Source organism: Cryptomeria japonica, chromosome 6 (assembly GCF_030272615.1).
Source record: "Cryptomeria japonica chromosome 6, Sugi_1.0, whole genome shotgun sequence".
NCBI lineage: Eukaryota > Viridiplantae > Streptophyta > Pinopsida > Cupressales > Cupressaceae > Cryptomeria > Cryptomeria japonica.
Window position 1 is genome coordinate 156228247 of NC_081410.1, and position 27072 is coordinate 156255318.

The following is a 27072-nucleotide window of genomic DNA, read 5'->3' on the forward strand; positions in this document are numbered from 1 at the left end:
ACAAATTTATGCAATATATAGACCAAAAACTTTCCTATTTGAACTTCCATGAATCTATACCTCTTCGGTGTACCCATTGCACACCAAGGTGCAATTGCTAGTATATATCATTACATTCAGAATTTTGTAATTTATTATATCTCCATTAGAAAATTGTGGATCCCTCTTGAACTAGTGACCACATACACATACAAATAGATATACGTTTTGTATGTGTAAGCATACACATACACATACACATACACATACACATACATACACATTATCCAATATAATGATCAAATATATTTATTCACTGCTTTTTAATATAAACAAAATAAGTACCCTTCATCAACTCAACTATCTCACTATCCATCATTTTAAAACATTATCTAATGTAACAATCAAAATATAATATTATAAACTCAAATATCTCATTATCCATCATTTTAAAACATTATCGAATGTAACAATCAAAGTATAAGCATTATCTAGTGTAACAGTCAAGTATAAATTGTAATCTATTTTCATGAACAAGATATAAAATTAGCATCGACAATTTAACCATTGGCTCAGATAATCAACGTGATATTCAAGTAAATTGTTTATTTCCTTTCTTTCTAGCACCTTCTAGTACCTTCCTTCCTCCATGGTCTCAGTGCCGTGTCATAGTTTGCTTTGCATCTTCTGTGCATCTGTCAGTGATCTAAGTTTGAGTCATTCCAATAACACTTTAATAATATTAATAGTAATCTGCTTATCTCTTATCTTCTAGTCTACCATGACTGAAAATTAATACATAAACTACTCGTACTTCTCTTTCAATGCCTTTCTAACTCTGCTACAGTTTCTTCCACTTACTAGGATATTTCTAGGGCTACAATAATTCAGGTACACGTGTCACATGGTCGTACGTCCTCTGTTAGAACAAAACCATGGTGTGACTGCAAAGACAAACTTCCAAATTCATTCCTTCTCCTCCGTTAACGTCTTCTTCCAAGTACATCTCTAGTATTGTTAGTCATTAGGTTGGAACAAAACCATTATGTATTCAACTCAATCAAATCTCTTTCTAAAATTTAATGCACAAAACCCATATTTTTTGTCATCATAGATATTTGAAAAGATCTGAAAGATGCTTCACAATTTTTCAATCTTATAATAGACCACATTGGCATGAAATCCTTAGCCCACAATGATCTGATTGTATAATTTTATCTGAATTTGTTTGTTTGAAGGGAAGTCTTGGAAATGTAAGGCAGAATTTGGATAAAATGGCAAACGTATTTCCTTTGAGCTTTTGCTCATCAGGATCTGTTTTTCTTCAGCCCACCAACTCATGGAGGAACAAAAGTTCTAGAAGGTTTTATCGTCCATTGAAGGTGCCTGTTATCATGAGTTCCTCAGAGGGACAGCCGAGAGAGCAGCCATATGAGCGAGAGCTCAAGCTTTTCAGATCATCTTCTGGTATAGTAGAGTGCAGCCATCTTGGGTGCAAGCCAGTATTTGATGAGAATGATTTTGAAACCCTAAATGATGATTTTGATAATTGGGTTTGTGTAGAAAATGTCACAGATGTTGTGAGGTCTAGAATCAAGGCATACCATGATAAATTAAGAGACCAAGAGAGCTTAGATTCTGCTTCTAAGGCGAAGAGTTTTTACAAGGATTTTGCTATTTATCTTAATAAGGTCTGGATGCAGAAGGAGTTGGCATGTAAGTACTATGAGAAGGCCCTTGCAAGGGAAGCTTCTAGTGCAGAACTACTGGTAGAATATGCTGAGTTTGTGTGGAAAAGCTTGAGGAACACAACAATGGCAGAAGAGCTTCTTGAAGAGGCACTGGATTTGCAGAACGATAACGTGGGTGTGTGGGGAACATATGCTTCCTTGATGTGGCAGGCAGAAGAATGTAATGCATGTTAGTATTCTATACTTGTTGTTTAGTTTGTTTTACAGTGTTTTTGCATATTAGATTGTGTTTGTGTTGTAAGTATTAGAGCTCTCCATATTTCTCATGCAATTCTACAAAGAAGTTGTTATATTAATTCCATTGATTTGATCAGTGGAATTGAGTAAGACAAAGGTTGGAATACCCTAGCTTTCTTTGAAGGGACAGATGCTGAGATATTATGTTGCAAAGTAGCTCAGTTCTGTGTTGTTTGTGTTTGAAGAAGACATTTTTACAGTGTTGTAAAAAAATTATTACCAACATAAATAGACCTCTGAGACTGACTGGTTTAGAGGTATCTTAGGCTGGTTTTTCAAGTGCAAAAAAATATCTGAATATTTTATACTCCCAATACAAATAACTAGTCATGGTGGTCATAGTTTAGTGGACTGTTAATATGAGATATCATTCCATTTATTTTTTAGGTGAATAACATGTTAGATATTTTTAACTTATTGACATAGAGTAGAGTACTATTCATTATATACCCAAAGAAAATAAACAATTTAGTTAAAGTTAATTCGAACAAGTTTAATTTAGAACATATTAAATATTCTCACAACTATCAAGAAGTTTAGGAAAGTAATTATAATAAAAATGAATATAAAAAATATTTTTTATAATTTATAATTAGAATAATTATATAATAAATATTATATAAATATGATTTTAAATATTGTTTATATATAATTAAATAATGGTATGAAAGATGCAGATGAACTCTTTGGAAAATGCTGCTATCTAAGCTATTATTGAACTGCATTAAATACTAATAAAATGAATTAAGTACCATGTAAAGGGATTGATGAAAATATGCTCTTAATTAACTTTCTACAATCAAGGATCACCATTATAAATTAAGCGACCAAAAGAGCACAGCTATTGCTTCAGGGCCTTATCTTAATCAAATTTGGATGTAGAAGGTTTTGGCATATGAGTATTATGAGAAGGTCCTAGAGGCTACTTGTAGAGTAAGTTTGTATGGAAAGAGTAACAAAACAATGGCAAAATAATTATTTGAGGAGGCACTAGATTTGCAGAAAGACAATGGTGGAGCATTTGGTTCGGTGATATCTTTAGTTACATATTTTAAATAGGTTATTTTTTTCACTAAAAAGGTTATATCTAATTATTTATCTGTAATGCCTACCAAAATACCCTAGAGAAATAAACCAAAATCTACTAATAAAGGAGATAATAATTTTTTTTTCAATTAAGCTCTACTACAATACGATGTCTAGAATACACATTACTTCCTTAAAACATTATTGCATCATTACTATATGCATGAAATATATATGAACATATCCATGAAACCATATTAAATGTAAGCGAAATAACCAATCAATCATTAACTTAACTCCATAATTAAACCATACAATGCATATCCATTCCCTAGGGTATCTCAACATCACTCCTTGACATAAAACCGACACACCACATAACCATTTAGAACATCATAATATAACTTACAACCTATCCATTTACTTTCCATTCAACTACATCAATTTCATTAACTCATAAGCTTAATTTGGCCACATAGCATAATTTAATCCCTTATCATATTCTTTAGATTCCTTAAGAAACAACCCAAACAAATACTCCTAATAACCATTCTCTTAAACAAAACTAGAGAAACCTTTAAGCTTCATTACATAACTCAAGATAACTAGCTCAATTAGCTAAACAACATAATCCCTCACAACTTGAAGATTTCCATTACTTTAAACAAAGACTATAACAACAAATACTATCCTTCCAATTTAATTTCTCCATAAGCTTACACATACAATTATTTCATACAATATCAATACAATGCAAGTACAAAATACTATCTCTTTCTTTCACATAGAATTATGATCTAACATTACATAAAGGCATAACTAATACATCAATGAACATACCATATGAACTTCACCTAACTATTACATCATAAGAAGATACATAACATAAGGGTACATGTTTTCTTTCACAATACATAGCAGAAGAATACATGATCTCTTTTAGAAATATAAAGCATCTTTATACATAGTCTTTTTTACCAAGTACATAGAAATCAACTCCAACAATAATCACATGAAGAAGAATCCAAGAAGAACATCCCAATGGAAGAAGGCATCAAACCACTTGACTATGTGGAACCACTCTCTGTGCTAGGAGATGACACAAGATCTCACTCACACTCTAGATCTAGGCTGACACCTAACAACCAAAGGATAACTCTCCACATATAACATAGCCAAAACAAGGCTTAAGAATCATAAAATCTCTAGAGGCAATACATCAAAGAAAGACTCAAGGTGATAGGACCTACATGTAGGGTAGGAGTGCCATCACATGCAACCATAATGGGAACATGGGAGCCTCTTCTGACATTCATAACATTTTCCCATGTGGAGCCATCTCAACCTTGAAGGAGTAAGGGAGATTAGCTTACTTGGATCACCAAGGTCTTCTCAACCATTCCTGGATCACTATAAACACCCTAGGGATATGCATTGAGGCCACAAACCATTTCTTATCTTATTATGGTAAATTACTATTACCCAACCTTCCTACAATCAATTAATTAAATTATCACTTCATTACAAGATAAACTCCCAATGCGATATTTTGGTTGTCTACTCCCCACAACCCTAGTCACTCACTTGGAAGCCCACTCCCCCTAGCATGCACCTAGACCTCATGGTACAACACATACATGACATAATATAACATAACCAAGGGCTCTCAGATGCATCATAACTCGGATAACCAAGGTTATACATCAAATAATAATCTCCAAAACATGAACAACACATGCCAATATCACAGCCTTACAAAGGCAACCAAGAATCCTTAAACATCAAGAATCTCATTATAAAAAATATTCAACATGAGCCTAAAGAATAACAACAAGGGATTTCTCATCTTGCTCAGTCCAATAGTGAAATCAATCATCTCAAATCAATAAATCAAGCATACAACATCACAGGGATAGACTCATTCATGACAATGCACAAGCACGAGTCTAAAACCAAAATTCTCAATAAACAAAATCAAGAATAAAGTCCCAGCGAATACATTAACCATATATTTTTCACAAACACGAAGAATACAATCTTTTCAAATCAAATTTCATAAGAAGGATTTAAAATCCCCAACCTGGAAAATAGAAGTTATGGAATACAAAATTTTTACACAAGCGATCGGCCAAATCTTCAATCCACCATCATAAATCGCAACCTCAAGCAAATCCAAGCCAAGCTCTAAAAGCCAAATCAATAATTCTCAGAAAATTCTCCTACCAAGCCACACACACAACAAACTCAAATCTCCCAATAAATAGAAATTGATAAAAAACTATACAACTTCTCCAACCAATAAAAATAATCTAAAATATAATATTTCATAGCAACCATGCCAAATATTGAGGTAGAACAGTATAAAATAATATTATTTCACTTACCCAAATATCTCAACGAATAATAAAATAGGGTAGGTAGGATAAATAATTAAACCAAAATAATATATTTCTTACCAACCATCTCAAAAATTAAAACAACAATAATATAAAATAGTATTATTACAATCTCCAAACTCACAGCCAACAATGGGAGAGGGTAGGTAAGATAATTAATTAATAAATAAATGGGTAGGAAAAATAAACAATAAACAATAATAAATAATCCTATTAACCAATAAATAAAATAGGAAGGGCTAATATAAAATAAATAAATCAAATGCTCAATAAATGTTAAACCACAAAATAATATAAATAAATAAACAAGCAATTAAATAATAATATCTTCACAACCACAACTCCCAAGAGGGCCAATCATAACAAGGGGTAAGTAAAGAAATAATAACAAATAAATAACCAATAAATAAATAAACAGATAATAAATAATAAAGCAAATAAAATAATAAATAATTAAATAAGTAATAAATAACCAAACAATAAATAAATGGATAAATAAATAAAATAATAAACAAATAATTAAATGTATGGATACATATAAATGCTCCAGCCATTGATAATTTAAAGTCAATGCCATTAATATATCCCACATACGTATAAAATATAATAGTAATAATTAATATTTCATGCATAATTATAAATTCCAAATATTATGATTCACAAAATAAAATTAATAAATAATAACCTTCAATAATTAAATCGGCAATTATATTTAAATATTAATGCCATCCATTAATTTAATTTAATATTAATAAATTATATAAACCGATTAATTAATTTATAATCTAATTAATAATCACACATTAATATTTAATATTTATATCAACTATTTATTTAATTTTTTATCATAAACTATGTAAATCCATTAATTTAATTTAACATTATTAAACTATATAAATCAATTTAATCAATTAATTAATTAATTAATAATTAAACCAATCAATAATCATATACAACAAAACAATCCAGCATAGGATAACTCAAGAAACCACGACGCTAGGCAAAAACTCACACCAAGACACTAAACTAACAAGGGTGATCAACATAAACCTAAAGTATAAAGTGGGTTTTCATGTCATCTCCGATCAACTTTTCATTGGGATAAAGATGCGCTCAGACCTGTGGAGCTAGGTGGAGTCGATGTCTAGTACCTACAAACCTATCACCACCAATACATATACAACAACATATGCAATAACATATAACATAAATGAACAAGCAAGTGAAGAGAATCATAACATCATATCATGCTCGCAATGAGTGATATGCAATCGTCTCTATCACGAATACACTTAGAAGACAGTCACAACAATCAAGCACTATCATCGACATTATCGTACCCAATATAATTATGAAATAGCGTTAGTACATCATAAAATATCATCAAATCACCATAAACAAATATTAACCATGCATATGAAATGAGTACATATAGATCATCAAATAAGAGTCCATCATCATCCTCATAAAATCATAATGTCAAGTGCAAATATAGTCTATCTGTCACCAATAAAGAAACATCCAAATCATAAGTAAATCCATAAACAACCAATCATAGCATCATAAAATAGTCTAAGTTATGCCAATATAGTCTATTGATACACAAAAAGGAAAGATGAATCAGGGAGGGGCACTACATTATCCCCCAAATACAAATCACTGGCCATGGTGTTGTTATGGTGTTTATAGTTTAAAATTTTTAAAATAAGATATTATTCCACATAAAAATGAACAATATAATATTAGAAAAAAAATCTAATTTAATTTAATTTTTTATTATTGAATTTAAATTAGTTATTAAGACATTGTATATTCTATTTTATTGAGAAATTGGATTCAGTTGATCACTACCCCTCCAAATGTAGTTTATGCAGTTGGGATCTTGTTTGAGTCATGACTTAGTCAAAGAAAATTTATTAGTTAGTTGTAAAGGGAATTATATCTTTAAGGAACAAAATAATTGGAATGAAATATTAAAAAATAAAGATTTCAAGATTTCAATTAATTTCAAATGTAGATTGAGTTATAAAATTAACTTTTGTTTATTGCTTTAATCTTATATTTTTCACTATTTCATGGAGTTCCAAGAAGCAACACAATTTTGCACTATCATTCACTCAAGTAGAATACAAGTTATTTTTTATGGCAACATATGAAGCAATGTGGCCCAGACAACTTTGTGAGGCTCTTTGATGCTCAGAACTTGATCCCATAATTATGTATTGTGTTAATCAAAATATTTAATGTTCAATGCTTGCACAGAGCATATTGACCTTGTACATCATTATTTCATTCATTAGCATGTTCTTAGCAAAGAAATTAACATAGCTTGTACACCAACTAATGAGTAGCTTGTAGATTTATTCACCAAGCCTTTGAGTAAAGATAAGTTTGTATACTTTAAGAAGGAATTATACCAAATATTTTTTAGATTTCTTCACCAAGTCTTTGAGTAGAGGTAAGTTTGTATACTTTAATAAATCATTAATACCAAATATATTTTTAAATTAAAAGAGGGGCAAAAATTTATTCAACCAACAAAGAGATACAAAGAAGCAAATAGCCCAACAAAAGGAGCACTATAGGGCTTTGTCACTATCAACTAATTGGTCAAGCACATGAGTCATATCAGGAGTCAATTGCCCCTTATCCAAAATAATCCAATCCTGTGCATGAACCGACGCCCATTTGGCCAAACAAAAAGCAACACCATTCCACTCCCTAGGAATGTGTGTGAAGGTAACATAATCCAAGGATAATATTATTTATTATAGTTGACTCTCATCATCTAGTTGTTTTGTATGATAAAATAAAGTTTATGAGAGTATTAAGTTCATTCATCACAATCTCTTTATATATACATATATCTATACATGTAGCTCTACATAAACATAATATAATTGAATGGTCAATAGTGAAAAACTATTTTTATGCATCATTCATAGTAAAAAAAAAAATGGTAAATAATATAATATTTTTATTAGATAAAATTTATCTTTGACTTTTGAACTAGATAATATTTTAAGAATAGCTAAAACACATCTCCATATATTTTTAATATTAAAGGATCCTTCAGTCCCTAAATAAAATAGAACAAATATATAAAATGTTCTCAATTTTATATTTCTATTGGGAGATTTTATATCAAATCCACATAATCGTTTATCTATGGATATCGGAGCATGAGCCTTAGAAAACATCTTCCACTATGAGCCAAGGACAATGGGTCATCAGTTTTGCTAAAGTTGTTTGGGACATGTCCTTGGGTCATCCATTTTGCTAAAGTTGTTTGGGGCATGGTGCCAACCTCATCCCTCATTCTATTGAAGTCTTGTACTCAGCAAGACTTGATCTCTGGTGGGTCTATTTTTATTAAAAAAATTAGACTGCAAAAATTGGGTAGCTCCCCCTTCTTCATAAATATACTGCATCGGGTAAACTTTTTAACATGACCAATGACTTTAATGTGACACATCCTTTGGTGGCATGTGAACTTGGGGAAGACTAGACTTCGTAACCTTGTGTCTACTATAAAAAGTTTGTATCGATTGAACTGGCCCCAACCCCTACCCTTGATAAATTCATTCAAAACCATTGAACTTGACCAATATTTCTGACAGATTCCTTCAATTTAACCATTCAACTTGAGCAATGGGCTATCGGTGAAAAGAACAGCACGAAAATAAATAGCTGTAACATTTAGTTGTCAAATATTCAAACCCAAGGAAAACATCTGCTATCAAGCAATATGGCTTGGTCTATATCTAGATTGAAACAAACTAGAACTAGACATATTTTACACTGATCCGCTGCCCCCAATATACATTACACTAGTCCTCTGTGTGCCACAGAATGTAAGAATACATTCCCCACACTTGAACATTGTCTGCAAGCTCAGGCAACAGTAGTGCCTCTTCTAACACCTCAGCAGCCATTGTTATGTTGTCTAACCTTTTCCAGACAAACTCAGCATACTCTATGAGTAGCTCTGCATTGGAACTTTCTCTTGCAAGGGCCTTATCATAATATTTCTTTGCCAAATCCTTTTGCATCCAAACATGATTAAGATAACCAGCAAAATCCTTGTAGAAATTCCCTGCCCCTGATTTAGATGCTAAGGTCTCTTGATGGCTCAATTCATCATAGTAGGCCTGGATTCTAGACCTCAAAACATCTGATCCATTTTCTAAGAAAACCCAATTATCATAATCACCATTTGGTGTAGGCAAATCCTCTTCATGAAATACAGGCTTGCAGCCATGGTAGTTGCATTCAAGCTGGCCTTCCTCCATAGCTCTATAAGTAGAGATCTGGTAGCTCAGATTTATAGCAGGCTTTTGTCTCTCTGATGAGTTTCTGATAGCAGGCAGCCTTAATGCAGGACAAGATCTTTTAACCAGAGAACTTTTGGAGACATGTAGGGAATTGTTGGGCTTATAAGTTACAGATAATTTCAGACTGAAGTTGAAGGAAAAGAATAGAGCCATTACTATAAGCTTAATTTGAGCACCTACATTTCCTTGGATTTTATAAGTCTTGTACAAATCTGATTTCTGCTTTAGAAATTTTGGGGCTATCTGCAATTCAGATAAGGTAAACATGTTTTTGTTTTACATGAAAATGACATTAATGATCCAATGATTAAATTTAGGTTCAATCCGATCCAAAAGTAGTGTAGCATCTTTGATTGTATTTTCTTGGCAAAAATGGTATCATTTGCAAAGTTTATCCACTTGCAACTCATAATGTTTTGAATCTAATTTGGACGACGAATGAGAGGAATGCAAGTATAGATTATTGGAATCTTAGTTTGCACTGTAGTATTTTTTTAACTTATCCTACTCTCCATATAAGTCATAATGGATGTGCCATCTACAAATAGGCTTGGAGGAGAGGAAAGTGAGCTTTACATGAGACAAAGAGAAACAGGCTTGGAGACTTCTTTAGATTTCATATGGTGGATACCACTTTTCACATTGAAAAATGATATCAATGTGAACACACTCTATTTAGATAGAATTAATTGAAAACCATTTTGTTTTTTATTTATTCAATAGATATTTTTTAATTATATGTTTGTTTTGTTTGAGTTTCCTTAATGCATATAATCATTGTTATAATGAACCATGTTATTATATAATATTTTTTTTTAGATTTTTATTATTATATAGTATTTTTTAAAGATTTTTTTTCTATATTGGAACATGTTATTATAGTAATTATAACATAATATAAATACAAATGTTTTCAAGATAAAAGAAAATGAATCATCCTCGCAATACTATGTCATGGTAAAATGCAAAAATTATCGTGTTGTAAGCTGTGGGTGAGAGGGGTTAGCTTTTAGGAGAGTAAGATAAATAGGCTTGTAGAGTTCTTGAGATTTAGATCACATAGTAGACACCACTTGTCACATTGAAAAAAGACGTTAATGTTTAAATATAACTTGACACTTATTTCCACAATTTTTAAAACACAACATGTTTAAGTAGCAAGCTTACAAAAACATCAAGGGTATAGAGTGGAGAGTATTATGTAGCTCTCCAATTGATCACATTATATTTACTTGATGACTCCTCCACACTTGCCAATCTTTCTATGAGAGTAAATCAAGAGTTCAATGAGATTGAATTGTCATCAAATGATAGAGAATAGTTGTTTGAGAATAACAAAACAAAAATGAAAAGTGAATAGTTATGTTTTATCACTTAATATTTTTGTTGTCAAAACAATAAAAACTTAAGATTCTTGATCCCTATTCTTACAATGAATCAATTCCTCACGGTCAAATCACTTTATAAGATAGGAGATGCATGATACAATGAACAACTATAAATAAACATTTAAACATAAATTTTAATATTTATAATAAATAAAAAATCACTATTATAGAAATTTTATTATTAATTATTTTATATTATGTAAGGTTAATAATAAATAAAATATTCAATTTTTTTTTTTTTTTATAAATAAATACAATTAAAAATCATAGGTACAATAATATTTTCATTTTAAAAGACACCCTACTATATTTTCAATAGTACGTAAATCAAAATTTGGTAGCTTCGGAAGCCATCATTTACACTTTCTCTTCCTCAAAACAAAATCGTTTTTCTAAGCCTAGGGCTCTTTCTTTGAGACTTGTTTTTTTGGCATTCTCTGTGTTTGTGGGGGATGGAAAGGAGCAGTGACAATGGATACCCCTATCCAACTTCTCTCGTCAAGAAGGCAAATGGTGTTTTTAGGCGCTATCAAAGAAAAAAGAAAGAAGGTCCTCAAAGTGTCTCACTTCGTCATCTTGAAAACAATTAAAAAAATTTTGGGGGATGAATTCATGCGAACCAACCAAAAGTAACTTCTTTTTCTTCATTTTTAATATAGCTAGAAATAGTGTGTTGGTTAGCAAAAAGACTGTTTTTTGAAAAAAAATAAAAATGGTTTATGTCCTTGTTCATATTTGGGCCATACCATATATGTTTTAAATTTGGGCATGTTTTATCAGACAGTTTTAAAGTTATATTATGTATTTACTATATTATTATTACAAAATTATCAACTTTGGCCATTTGATGATCAAGCTTTTTTTTATTTTTTATAATAAATACAATTTTATTTTATGACTTATCTTCCATATGATAGGGATTGAGCAACTTCTTAAATCAATCAAGTTGATGAAGATATTTAAAATATATCCAATACATGTTACAAGTTCTTCATTTATTCAAATAAAGAATAAGACTTCCAATTTCAATATTAAGAGTTGGAAATCCATGTCTCATCATAATGGCACTTAGGTGTGTGATGTTTGAATAAGTCTAAAGACATGTTGAGAACAATGGAAATGCCTATGTATCCTTACAAATACAAATATTAATGCAATTCTCTTGTAATGTGAATAATATGATCTCTCCTTGTTGATAGATGTCTAAACAATTTAAGGCTTTGTATAACAACTTAGCAATCAAATTTTAATATTGCACTCTTAAGTTATGATCCCTAAGTTTTTATGATTCTAACATTTTAAGTCAACATATAAAAATAAATCTGAAAATAATAAATTATAATTAACATACAAGAATCAACAAATTGCAAGGTTGTCAAAGAGAATAAACACCATAAGAGAAACACCGATAGAAAAAGCCACTTCAAGTGAAAACTGTAACAACACCTTATTGTATCCCAAGTAAAAATCATTTGAAAATGACATACAACTTGGTCCAAGCATCTTGGGGTTTACTGGTAACCTCAATTGAACTAATAAACTACCTCATATACTTTAATTATCAATGTGAAAAGGGTTTCTCACCTATTCAATTTTCTTTTAAAATATTTTAACACTAGTTTAGGTATGTTTACTTAGGCATTTACTTTTTGTGTCTCAATTCATAAAATCAAAACATGTCTCATAATCTTATGGTGTCCTATGTTTCACCCTTACTTATATGTATCAAGGGTTTCTTTGAATTGTACATAGTGTATCAACTTGTATGTATTGCATCCATTCTTTGACAATATAGCATTTTCATTACTTCTCTCTTATGTGACTTGGGTTCATCTTTGGTATGGATTATTCTCGGCTTATGTGGAGTTCATTATCAACTCTTAAATGGTATAAAATTTTCAAATGAATAATCTCCTTTTCGTTTCTAGGATTAATCTATCAATAATTTTTACATGGTACATCCTAATGTGAAACAAAACTTGCAATTTAGTTTAAAATACTCAAAAACCTATAAACTGACATTAAGATTGATAGGGTTTGAAAAATTTATAGATTTAGCTTTTTTGATAGGTTCACCAAAATTTGGACCATATAAGTCTATACAATTTCATACAGATTCATATCATATATTTATACAAGTTGTATGGTATCATAGGCATCAAATAAATGGTCAATAGGCATCAAGGAAATGTAGTATGTGGGTTGTACCTCTTCTTTATTAGCATTGCATCATTTTGTAAGTATCAAAATTTCTAATGGGGTAAGAGAATCATGCTACATTAGCTAGCATCATAAATTTGCATCAACATAATAGGTCTATGTTGTATGATTTTGCATCATCTACAAGTATATCAAGCTAGGATTAGTCTCAAGATATGGGATATGCCAACGTTTATTTTTTATGAGAGTTCTAATTGAGCGTCATAGTCCGTAACATAGGTAGACTATAGGGGCTTATGAACCAAATGGCCATGTTACCTTTGAGTGGCATGATCCACTAACTCCTTTGGGTATCACCACCCATTAGTGGGTATCACCACCCATTCTTGCTACTACTCTACTTGGGTATCCTTCTAGCTACACTTCCCAATAATGACATTACCAGTTAACTCAATAAGTGGCACCACCCAAGTACCACTACAATAGTAATAGAATCGTTTACACATCATCATGAGATAATCAATATAGTTGGATGAAATTTGTTGATATCACAACTCCATCATCTCCCACTTCTTTAAATACTAGTGTTTCCAAATCCACAAGTTCTAATGATTTAGCACAATAGGATCTTATATCAATCTTCTAGATATAGTTCATTCAAATGAGTATTGGATATATATATTAAGTTTATTTTGTAAGTTTGATCTAATATATTTGGAGGATGTCATTAAGGAAATTTTCTCATCTTTTATGACAAATCCATCATAGTTTTTGTTGGACTATCATTGTATTTGGATCTTTCTTTCATCAATTTCCACATGGTCTAGCCTTATCATGTTCTTCGTCATTTTTTCTTGAAGTTCTTAATTTGATTGTGGCATCCTTTGATACTATGTGGTGACACTACAATAGATTTTAGAGACTTTATACATCATGATATTTCCTCCTCATTTCTATCTAGAATGGAAGAGCATCCTATATGTATCTTTGGTTTTATTTCTTACTAATGGGAGGAACATTATTTAATATTCTTTGATCTTCATCAACATCCTTTGTCAAACATCTACCATCACTACAAGATATTATAGTTGTACATTGTGAGGGGGTGCATAGTCTCTCTTCTTCTCTCTTATAGGGGGGCATCTATTGTATCTTGGTGATAAAAATAGTCCTTATGGGATTTATATTTTGATTAGGTCAATCAAGAGAGAGCCCCAACCCTTGCATAATAGCTTGCTAGGTGGAAAAGAGGGATTTCACGAGTTGCGAGACAACCAAAGAAGCCAAAGAGAAAGCAAAGACAAAGCTTTTGACCAGAGCTTCAAACTGGCAGGAAATAAAGGTCTCGACCTCAAACAAAGGCAACTCTTCTAAATCAATTCGAGGAAGAGGGAGAGAAGAGGACATGTGACCTTTTATATGCCTACGGACCATAGTCCTACAAGTAATGGAATCATCATAAATCCTACGAGGAGGGGAAGAGAGAGAAAGCGTCCCCTCAGGAGGGCAAACAAAGGATGAAACAAGAACAAAAAAAGGACGAGGAGAAATGCTAACAACATACATCGAAGAAGACAAGATCGAAACAAAAGTTGTTGGAGAAGCATGAGGAGAGATCGAATAAGGAGCCACCATAGGGTCCACAAGACATAACAAGTTCACCCCTAAAACAAGCCCATAAAAACCCTGAGAAGAAGCACCTTTGAGGAAACAAGATCCTCAACAATCAAATGCTCATTAGAAGGATTTAGCCACCAAGAAGCAAGGCCTTTCATACAACCTCGAGAGCAACCCAATGCTAAATGGCCAGTAGTGAAGCAATGACAACAATGGAAGGGCAACCCCTTGTAATCTAATGGTTGAGACCAAGGCTGGTCCCCAATCATCAAAACTACATTACCATGAAGAGGTAAGGAGAGATCATATGCACTATAAAACAAGAAAAGGTAGAATGCCCCATGAAGGAAGTGGAATCATCAACCTTCAAAAATCAGCCAATAGAGTTTCTAAGAGCTTCAAAATAGAGAATCTCTCAAATTTGAAGGGGGCGATTCATCATAAGTTGCACCCACATCGGCCATACATTAAATGGTTCAAAAATTACATTGAAAAAACAAGTCCATGGCTTGATAGATATAAAATTCTCTCCAAAGACCATAACTTCCCTAAGCTCAAATCCTTCTTTTCTGAAGAAGAAAAATCAACAATAAAGAACCTTTTATCACAAAAGTTCAATCTCACCAACCCGAAAAGGCGGCCAAGAATCCACAACCCAATAGTGAAGATCCAGAAGACAAGGCCAAAGACCAATAATCTACAAACCAAAGTCATTCGTGGACACACCTAATCTGGCTCCAAAACTGTGCTATCATACGACCGATAACTTTCGTGTTATACAGACACAAAAACTGCAGAATAAGCACAGAATGACTGCAAAGCTCAACAGAAGCGCTATGGCCGCTGTCCCCCATAATAATATGACACGAAAAATTATCGATGTAAGGCAAGACATTTTTGAAACCAGAATAGCTACAGCCATCATTCGCTAGTAAAAATCTTCATTCCCAGCAACATCTTCTCCACAGACCACCACGAGAGGGCGACTGGCACAAGGGAGTGGACGAGAAGGCAAGTGGGGAAGAGGAAGAGTAGAAGGCCTAGCAACCTAGGCAAAAATTCGAGCAACCCCACCTCTGCACCAGAAGAAACAAGCCCTCTAGAACCAAGCAGCAAAGGAGGTCCATCAAAGACAATAAATCTTGAGCTCTGGACATGGGACAAAATCCCCAAATGAAATTGTAGCATAAGAGCCCAGCTACTGAGCGGAAGGCGAGAGAGATGCCCTACCACACACAAAAGTAGCAGCAGAACAAGACCAAACGGAATAGTTAAGGAGCCCACAACCCCAAGGAGGCTCCACACCATGCACACAGGCAGAAACAGACAAACCCCATCTGATACACCCAACAAAGGGGAAAGAACTCCCAACGCAGGAGAAGAGAATTTCTATTTTCTCTCTTTTGGAAAGGGATATTTCCCTATAGGTTTTTCTCATGTGCTCTCTTTGTGTTCAGTATTTTTTTACACACAGGTACCTCATCAGGTATTCTAATTGAGACCCATCTTTTTACTCTAAATACTTGAGACCCATCTTCACCTCTTTACCTTTTTTCACTTTTTTTCTTTCTCCCTGAGCTTCATCTAAGCAGGGTGTTGGTGCGAACAGGTTTCCTATACATCTTTGTTTCCTTTTATGACCTTTTCACACTAGTCTAGTTAAGTTTTCTTAGGTCATTTATTTATTTCTCAAGTCATTATATATATATATATATATATATATATATTTATTATATTATATGTTGTTATATATCTTGCCCCTTTTATATATATAGAAGGATTTTTTCATTATATATAATATATCATCTTATATCTATCGTATTCATTCTTTGACAATAGAACATAATTTTCCATACTTCTCTTTGTTTTTTGATCAATCATGGGTCGAAGCTGATTATATTAAAAAATAGCAGTAAATGCATAATAAAGAGTTTTAAAGAGTTTTAGCCAGACTGAAAATAACCCTAAGTTCAACCATATTCGATCATATGCCAAAATCCCCCTAGGACCTAAATCTACCAGCATAAGATTTACAGATACTTGCTTAAGACGAGTTCATTTGCAAAATAATTCTAAAACTAGCCTAACTAAACTGTAATTATAAAAAAAACATATTGATCAAACCTGGCATTGAAGCTTGCTATTTGAAGGAAGTCATTGGACAGGGGAAGAAGGTCTGGGAGTTGTCGAAGAATACAATGCTTCTCTCTTGTGCGAAAGGTTTTTCTTTATTGTAGGTGATCCTTGACTTCTATTGATTTCACTATCAACTTTTACGTTAACAACCTCTCAAGAACCCTATAACTCTATAAGTTGTATTAGTCACTAGGAACTTAAAAACATACATAAATGCCACTCCAAATCTCCTTCTTACATGCATTCTATGTTTAACTATATTTCTTACCTTGCATCTTTATAGATTTGTAAATCCTTGGTCCCAAACACAGTTGTAATATCTATCAAACAAAGATTTGTTAGAGGTGCATATGTGACACGATCTCTTAGTTTTGTTGAAAAGGGAAAGGAATGCATGGTATGTCACCTAAAAAATACACTATCATTTGAAATAAGCTTCATGAGAACCTAGTATTCAAAAATTAATTACTTTATTCAAAGGTAATTTTAGATATGCATTATTAATTCAATTTTTTACATCAATATTTTATTATCACAAGTTACTCTTCATTCTATTGTATGTTGACAAGTTTCTTATCATTTTGAATGGTCAACTACTAATCAATGAAGTGAAAGAATATGTGGTGATTGATTTTGAGATTCCTAGTCTTGGATTGTTTTATTCTTTGTGGATTCACTTAATAAATTGATATCATAGTACACACTTTCCCAATGTAGTATAAACATTGCTAGTTTTGATGTCCACTTTGCATACATTAGTATAACTAAAATACCTCTATCTATTCACTAGGTATTCTATATACATATATTATTTGTTACATTTTTACATCCTCTTATTATTTCTACCCCATCAACCAAGAGAAATTCCCACATCTACATTTAGCTCAAAGTTGAATTTGATTGGCATATCATCTATAAAGCCTCAATATAGAAAATTTAGATGAGCTATAAAAATAGGGCATCCTCCATAAAGATTTGATTCAAAGCACATAGTCATCTCTATATACACATAAAAATGGCTATGAGCGATTAAATAAATACTTTATATTTATTTAATATTTCTTCTTCTACTAAATAGTTAATTTGAAAAGATTAATTTATTTAATTCATTTCGTGTCTTTCTATTAATTAATTTAATTGAATTATTTTATTAATTAATTCATCTATCCTATTTCTCTAATTAATTAAATATCTAATATTTAATTATTCTTCTAATCAGTTAATTAAATATCTAATATTTAATTATCTCCTTCAATCACTCAAATATCTAATATTTAATGGTTATTCTCCTATCCTAGAGTCTCAAATATTAAATGATTTCTTAAATTATTTAATCTCTTATCCAACTCACCTTCCATCTCCACTTCATCTTCCCTTTGCCAACTCATCCATCATGTGGCTAAGGAAATTAATATTTCTTAAATATTAATTCATCATTTATCTTCAACTTCCAAATTTAATGAAATATTGTGTACGTACACATATTTCATAACTTCCTTCTATATTCTCTCCAACATCCCTACATCTTAGAAAGGACTTGAGTCCACTTGTCCTCTCATGCCTAAATTTTCTCCAACCATCCCTAGATTCCCTCAGTCAACAACCCAGTCAAGGTGAGATGAGTGACACTTGTCTTCTCCTTCCCCCTTTCTCTCAACCTTCACCTTTGCTCACAACCATCCAAATCTGCAGATCTGATCATGATCGTTGACCTGAGCCACATCATCTTATCCTCTCAAAGTCTACAAAATCAAGAATTTAAGTTGAGAGAGAGTTAGACTTCAAGTGAATTTGCAAGATAATCATTTGTGAAAACTTATGCATCCCTGAGTTTTAATCTTGAAGAAAATAGCATAATCATTTAGCATAGTCATTAAGCATTGCATATTATAGCATCAGTTAACTATTGGATATCAGTCCATTCTTCATATGCCATCTTGGAAGCTATCAGTGCTTGTCTGAGAGCACACCATCTGCAACCAAGAACAGAGGATTTAGGACACAATGAGACATAAACCATGAAGGTAATAATAGTATTTTTATTTCATATGTATTTCATGTAGTTTCATTGGTTGAGTTTGAATTTCCTATAGTATTTCCTTTGTATTTTGTGAAACTAACTTGTTGCAGGTAGCATTCTGAGGATGAAACTCAAGTCGACACAATCTCAATCCCCAAATTCTTGTCATGCCAATTTCTCTAACAATGAATCCCCATAATAACATAAATCTCAATTATAGTTTATGTATTAATCTAAATTATAATGGAGGGGTTTTATATACAAATGGTGATTCTTCTAAGTGAGGTAATGTCATTATCGAAAAAATTCTAAAAACGTTTTTTAGGAAACCTAAATAGAATTGTATTGAACATGCATGACCTTGATGTGACTATTATTTCCTTTGTTAACTACATAAGAGTTAGAATTAAGAAAGTAATCTTAAGATTATGAAACTCCAACGCAGTACATGACTATATGGTGTAGAAAGAAAAAGAGCTCCACAACCTTGACAAGAACAACATATTTGATGATATTTTCTTTGATTAACATATGCAAATTTATCTATAGAATATTTAAAATCCCACTTATAAATACCCACCCCCTTTTGCACATCCTTCTAACCCAACACCTACCCATTATCACTTTAATTAAATTCTTCTCTTTCCCATAACAATAATGTGATATATTGGGTCACATTTTGACCATTCCCAATATCATGCACATCATATGATATGGAGTTGAAGGTGGATTCTTAGGGCTTTATTACTTTATGTATTTGAACTATGACAAAAACTTGGAAAAATATTCCTCCCTCAAATGAAGTACAATATAAAAAATTCACATAATTCTTGATGCAAGACTTTGAAGCTTCACAAACACTAATAGAGATAAGCACTAATTTGACTGGATATCCAAATAGTAAAGTAGTAAATGAAACATTATATAGGAATTTGCTAAGAATTTTGATTTACTTGACTATTATATGTTTCTTATATAGTTGGAATATTGTTTGAATTCACGATTCATCCAAAGAAAAGTTATTATTTAGTTGTAAAGTGAGTTATGAGATGTCTTTAAGGAACAAAAAAAACTTTGGATCAATAAATATTCAAAAAATGAAGTCTTCAAACTTTGCTTCTTCTTTTTTTAATATAGATTGGGTAGGTTGTAAAGACTACAAAAAATCATCTTTTGGTTATTTGGTTATTTATTTAATCTTGGATTTTTCATTGCTTCATGAAGTTCTAAGAATCAATCTCATATTGCATTGTCATCCATTGAAGCTAAGTGCAAGGTAGTTCTTATAAAAACATGTGAAGAAATATGGCTCAAACAACTTTAAAAGGATATTTGACACTCACAAGCTAATCCCATGATTGTGAATTGTGATAAGCAAAGTGTATTGAAGATATACAAAAATCTAGTGCTATATACTTGCACAAAGCATATTGAAGTACATCATTACCTCATTCATGAGCGCGTCTATAGCAAGGAAAATTGATTTATCTTACAAATCAACAAATGAGCAACTTGTAGATATCTTCACCAAGCCTTTGAGCAAAGATAATTTTGTATATTTTTTAGAGGGTATAAGTGCTAAATGTTATTTATTTGTATATAGGTTGCTAATAAACCTATTTATTATAGATGGCCTCATCATCTAGTTGTTTTGTGTGATGAAATAAAACTTATGACACAATATTGAAAATATAAACTTTATTCATCACAATTATATGTGTCTACATATCTATACACATAGCTTTACTAATACATCATTTAAATAAATGTTCAAGTAGTGAATAATAATTTTACACCCCATTCACACCAAAAAATGTTAATATCATATATTTACTGGATAAAATTTATCTTTGACTTTTGAACTAAATAATGTTTAAGACAATTTAAAACATGACTTCTATTATGTATTTTCTGCTTATTTTAATATAATATATCCCGCCTTTTGTTGATAAAAACAAAAAACCAAAAAAAAACACAATTTCATATAGCTTTCCTATTAAAAAGATGTTTCTACCTCAAAATAGAATAAGTACAAATATATAAAATGCTCTCGAACTTTTATTTTTTAGTTGGAGAATTTTATATCAAACCCACAAAAAAACACAGCTATGATATAGGAGCACAAGCCTTAAGCTGAAATATTTTCAATTGAAAGTCAAGGGGTAAAGGGTATCTATTCCACCAAAGTCGTCTAAGATACAATCACGGCCTCATTTCTTATGATATCATGACCTTGCACTCAATAAGACTTGATCCATAGCGAGTTCATTCAGAATCATTTAACTTCATCAATAGATCAAAAACCCATTAACAAACGCTCTCCATTACAACATCTGATATATGACAAGTATTGAAAAGGAAAAAAAAATCTGCTATCAAGTAATATGACTCAAGTGATCTAAATCTAGATTGAAACAAACTAGAACTAGACATAATTTACACTGATCATTTGTCATCTATATACATTACACTAATCCTCTCTGTGCCACAAAATGTAAGAATACATTCCCCACACCTGAACGTTCTCTGCAAAGTCAGGCAACAGTAGTGCCTCTTCTAACACCTCGGCAGCCATTGTTATGCTGTCTAACCTTTTCCAAACAAACTCAGCGTACTCTATGAGTAGCTCTGCATTGGAACTTTCCCTTGCAAGGGCCTTACCATAATATTTCTTTGCCAAATCCTTTTGCATCCAAACATGATTAAGATAGCCAGCAAAATCCTTGTAGAAACTACCTGCCCCTGAATCAGATGCCAAGGTCTCTTGATGGCTTAATTTATCATGGTAGGCCTTGAGTCTAGACCTCACAATATCTGATGCATTTTCTAAGCAAACCCAATTATCACAATCACCATTTGATGTAGTCAGATCCTCTTCCTTATATACAGGCTTGCAGCCATGGTGGGTGCATTCAAGCTGGGTTTCCTCTATAGATCTAGATGTACAGGTCTCATCTCTCAGATTTCTAGCAGGCTGTCTTTTCTCTGATGAATTTCTGATAGCAGGCAGCCTCAATGAAGGACAAGATCTTTTGCCCAGAAAGTTTTTGGAGATATATAAGGATTTGTTGGGCTTAAGTACAGATTTCAAACAAAAGTTGAAGGTTAAGAATAGAACTCCATGAGCCATTAAGTATTTCATAAGGTCTACTAAGTTATGGAGAATATCAGATCTGTACATTAAAAGTTTCAGGAGGGCTAAAAAGTCTTGTTCAATATCAGATTCCTTATGACATACAGTTTCACATCAAGGTGATAGAAAAATAGTAAAGCATCTTTGAGATATTTTTCTTGACAAAAATGATAATGTTTCCAAAATTTAAGATACCTGCAACTGATAATGGGCTTAAATCAAATTGAACGAAGACACGAGAGGACTACCATGACTTAGCTCTGTGCAGTTTGGCCCACAACCAGTGGGAAAACGATGGACATCACAGGAGAAGTAGCAGTCACAGAAAGAGACCCACAGACTTCTTTTCATTGTATGCTCCTGGAGACTTATGAGGGGGGTTTTTAATGGTTTAAGTTGGGTTTCATTCTGGGAAATTTTATAAGGTCATTGGGTCTCTTTCTTTTCTTTTTCTTATAAACAGTATTGAGATGGTAATAATTTTTATATTGTACGAGATTTGAACTGGGTATTGTTCTTTTGATGTTAAATCAAGCATCTTTGACAGATGGACAGTAATTTTAGGATGTAAAATTTTCAGGTTTATTTGAGAAAAATGTTTATTGGAAGAGGGGGATTATTAAACTTTTGAATAACTATTTTTGAATAAGTATTTTTTGTTTTTGGATTCGATTGTGTAAGATTTTTTCTACTACCATTTCAGATCACACCCCGTGATTCATAATCAGGATGAAAGAGTTGTAGGATCACACTCCATGATCTTCACGATGGATCACAGAGTGTTCCATGATCTTCATGATGGATCACAGATTGTGACCTGAAATGTTGATGCAAAAAATTCTAAACAGTTGAACCCGAAAAGAAAAAATACAAATCATAATGGACTGTGGAAATCTAGTCTCTTTGACAACAATTAATTGTTGTGTTATATTTTATTTTATGTAATATGAAAAACCTTGTAAATGATTTTCTTTTGTTTCAATATTATTAATTTTTTATTTCTCCATGCATGCATTAAGTTTTTATATAATTTATCATTATTTTTAAATATTATATATAATTTTATAAATTTTTATTGTATTAATAGTTGTGAAGAAAACACACACTAAATTATCTAGGCTGGTTAAATAATTAAAGCAATTACATAAACAATCAATTTAAATAGATAAGTTGGAAGAAGAATCATAAATATTTTATAAAGTTTAGAAATAAAACCATTTTAAATGTGACAGTTAGATTTTACAAATGAGAAAATGATCTTGAAGGTGTTTGGAATTAATTTGCCAAGGTGCTAGAATTTTAGGGCTTGATCAAATGAATGTCTCACAATTTGTAAATTGATTGTGATTCGTTGTAATTCAAATCCACAATTGTAAATATAAATTAGTACGTGAACTTGAACCTATATTGACATAAATTTTATAATTGGGACTTATTTGCTTTAATCTTCTAATATTTTAATCTCATTAAGGACTAGAAATGTTTGGAAACACCTTTGAGAAATCTAATAAATTGTGAAGGTCTTATTATTCTCACTTAGACCCCTAGGATGACTAATTCAACAAATTCAAAACAACAACCAAAGATGGTAAAAAACTTCGCAATTTTTCTAGGAGGATAATGGTGATGTAATGTTATGTCATGATGCTCTCTTGATGGGAATCTTCTTTGATAGCCCATAAATATCCTAGCATGTTCTTCAAGATAATTTCAAATGAGTGAGTGGATATCTTCAAACACAATAGCATAACACAAATGTGTCCTTGGGTGGCCTGCAATTACTAGTCAGAGGGAGTAAAAAAAATTGAACGTATAAATAGTTATTCAAAAGTTTGAGGTTCAAATATGTGATTGTAGAAATAACTTCCAGGGCCAAGTCTACATTGGTACATCTGATCTAGGGTCACGAGTGGGGGATATATATAGGAATCGAAACTAGTATATGGGGATGAGTGGTGATAGGATTTGGGGGATATATATAGGGATCGAAACTAGTATATGGGGATGAGTGGTGATAGGATTCAAATAAGATGAATCAAATTCACACGAGAATATGCCACTCATAAAATCTTTATTGCATTAAGGATATTATAATTGAAGTGAGCCCCTAAAACATAAGAAAAATTGGTTGTTATAATCATTATGTTTTATTTCTATTTTTTAATAATATTAAGTGTCCAATGTATCATTTATATTTAACCTCAAACTTGTCAAAATATTAGATTGTAATAGTTTAAGTATATCAAATTACATATAGAGGTCATACAATAGTAAGCAAAGAAAAATCACATTCCAATAAATGGATACAAAGGAAAATAAAATAAAGTATGCATAACGAGCAAAGAAGCAAGATCTAAACATCAAAATAGAGAACAATAATGGATATGTAACATGAAAAGTCAAAAAAGGATCCATTGAGGCAACTATATATCAAAATCATCATCAATCATTCTCCATCTTCGAGGAGTTAGCAATGTAGTTTATAGTAGTTGATAACTTTCTTAATAGGTAATTTTTTTCACTAATACAACTTTCATTGCAAAGAATGTTATTGAGAGAAGACAAAGTTTCAATTTTAGCAATCTTATTGATTATCTAGGACTTCGATAGTAAAATAAATAGTTGAAATGAGAAAAATCAAATACAATATAAGCACTAAATAGGACATTTATTTGAATGGCAATTTGAGATTCTCTTAAGAAACCAACTATTAATCTTTTAAATGGTCATATGTATGATTTCATTTTCTCATCATATTATCCTTATGAAAAAAGGGCAATCACTTTATTCCACCCTTCCTCCTTAAATGTCAAATTTGACTAATGTTACTCATTGTCACTGAAGATCAATTGAAAGTTAGCCAAACAACTAGAGCAACAAGTCAAGAGCCTAAAAAAATTATTTGCTCTTGAAGAAAGAGAAAAATATGAATGAAGAGATCAACAAGATTGCTCATAAGCCCCACAAACTTAAGACCACGAGTAACACTCTCCACAATGAAGGTTGGATAAATAGAGATCATTTTCATCGCATACTAACATTCAAGCCCTTGTCAACCATCTTACCAGTTCCACTAAGCATGACACCATGTCGCTTATGGTGGAAAATTTTAAACACTAGGTCTCCAATTTATTTATGTCTATTTGGCTTTGATTTGTGGTGTTTGTATAATAACTATTATACTTGCTATGTGTAAAGATAATTATTTTGTTAAATTGTTGTTGTGGTAGCCTTTTGTCTTTCTATTGCGTGTTTTATTTTTAATTTGAATGTTTTTATATTTTAGATTGAATTATTTTTTAAAATTTAAAAAAAAAATAGAGATAATTAAGAATACTTCTAGATATAACTATATTTTGCATCAATATTTCAAATCATACTCTATGATTTATCATGCATTCCTCATACAATAACATAATCATGCATGTGAATATATTATCCCTTAATTACCTTACATAGGATGAAATTATTTTCTATTTTTCTTAACCATAATGCTAGAAATAAAAGGTAAAAGCACAAAGTTGGGTCACACTTTTATAAAGGAAACAACTAACACTGATCCAACTTTTTAACTTGAATCACTAAAAAGTGTCATATATGTATTGAATTTTGAAATGGTGCAAACTAACAAAATGTGTGTTTTTTAGTGTAATTATTGTTTGTAATTTTAAAAATATATATTTGAATATAATTTTTTTATAAAATTGGCGTTATAGTTTAGATGTTAAAATGATGAAAAATGAAGTTAAATGGGACATCTCTTTTTATGCAGTAAATTTTATTATTTTCCTTTCAATTTTTTATATATTTATAACTTGAAACTCTAGTGCATGGATTTGTTTTTCCTAATTTTGATAAATAGATTTTTTATAAAAAAATATTAAAATGTGTGTATTGAAAAAACAACTATTTTCATGGGACCAAAATAGAAAATACTTATACCATCTTGACATAGAATATTTTATTTAGTGCATCATGTTTTTTTCAAAATTTAAAAATAAATTTTAATATTTTTTCTTGAAATATAATCAACTCTATAGTTTGGTATTATTGGCTTACTTTTTTTTTTAATCAGTCAAGGGCCATAGCCGATAATATTTGATATTAATATAAACAGAAAATACATAAAGTAAGATAAAATGTTTGAAAAATAAACTCTAAGCTATATAAGATTACAAAATTGCCCAAAAATTTGGAGGGCCTGAAATTCCAAAAAACTAGAAACCAAAATTGGAGAAGGCAATAAATTCCTTGAGAGAGACTATGATAAAGCTAAATATATTGCCTCCAGACCTGATAGAAAAAAAAAAGATTAAACAAAGAATGCGTTCACCTGTCTGTGGAAGAAGTTCCTGGGAGAAGGGAAGGATCAACCCCTACGAGAATAGCAGGAATTCGCTTGCCCCATTCTAATTGCTTGGTTTTGGAAAGCATTCGATCACTTCCACTGGTTCACTTCCTCCACGAGCCATGATAACCTTTGAATCTTCCTCCCAGACCAACAACCTATCGTCTGATGCAAATTCATAATAGCCATGGAAGTCTAGAAATTGTTTGATCCAATTTTCATTCATAATATTTGTATGCTTGAATAGGGCCTAGAGAAAGTTGGCATTCTATTTTATGATGAAGCTCCTAGCTTTGAAGCCTTTCTCATTCTCAAAATATAGAATTGGAAACCTTGGAGGTAGTTTTCCATTCCTGATGGTCACATTGAAATCAATCGGCAGAGCGATAGTCAAATTTTCATCTATGTTCTTGAGGATGTTATTGAGACCACCCAATAAATCATCCTTAAAAACTTTTCTGTATAAAATCTTCTTTTTTTTTTTCCTTCAATAGACCAAAATGAAGAAGGGTGGCGAGGAAGGTTGTTGGAATCTCTGTGTTGACTC

At 31.5% G+C, this 27072-nt stretch overlaps 1 protein-coding gene across 1 annotated transcript; it reads left to right on the top strand.

The window, feature by feature from the left end:
- Positions 1 to 1082: 1082 nt before the first annotated feature.
- On the top strand, positions 1083 to 2227 carry LOC131035132 (uncharacterized). Its single transcript, XM_057966774.2, has one exon. The coding sequence runs from the start codon at positions 1254 to 1256 to the stop codon at positions 1902 to 1904; it is 651 nt and encodes a 216-aa protein (XP_057822757.2). The 5' UTR covers positions 1083 to 1253; the 3' UTR covers positions 1905 to 2227.
- Positions 2228 to 27072: the final 24845 nt, after the last annotated feature.

Excerpts from the sequence above, each read along its gene's own strand:
- LOC131035132 (XM_057966774.2), top strand. The coding sequence starts at position 1,254 with ATGGCAAACGTATTTCCTTTGAGCTTTTGCTCATCAGGATCTGTTTTT.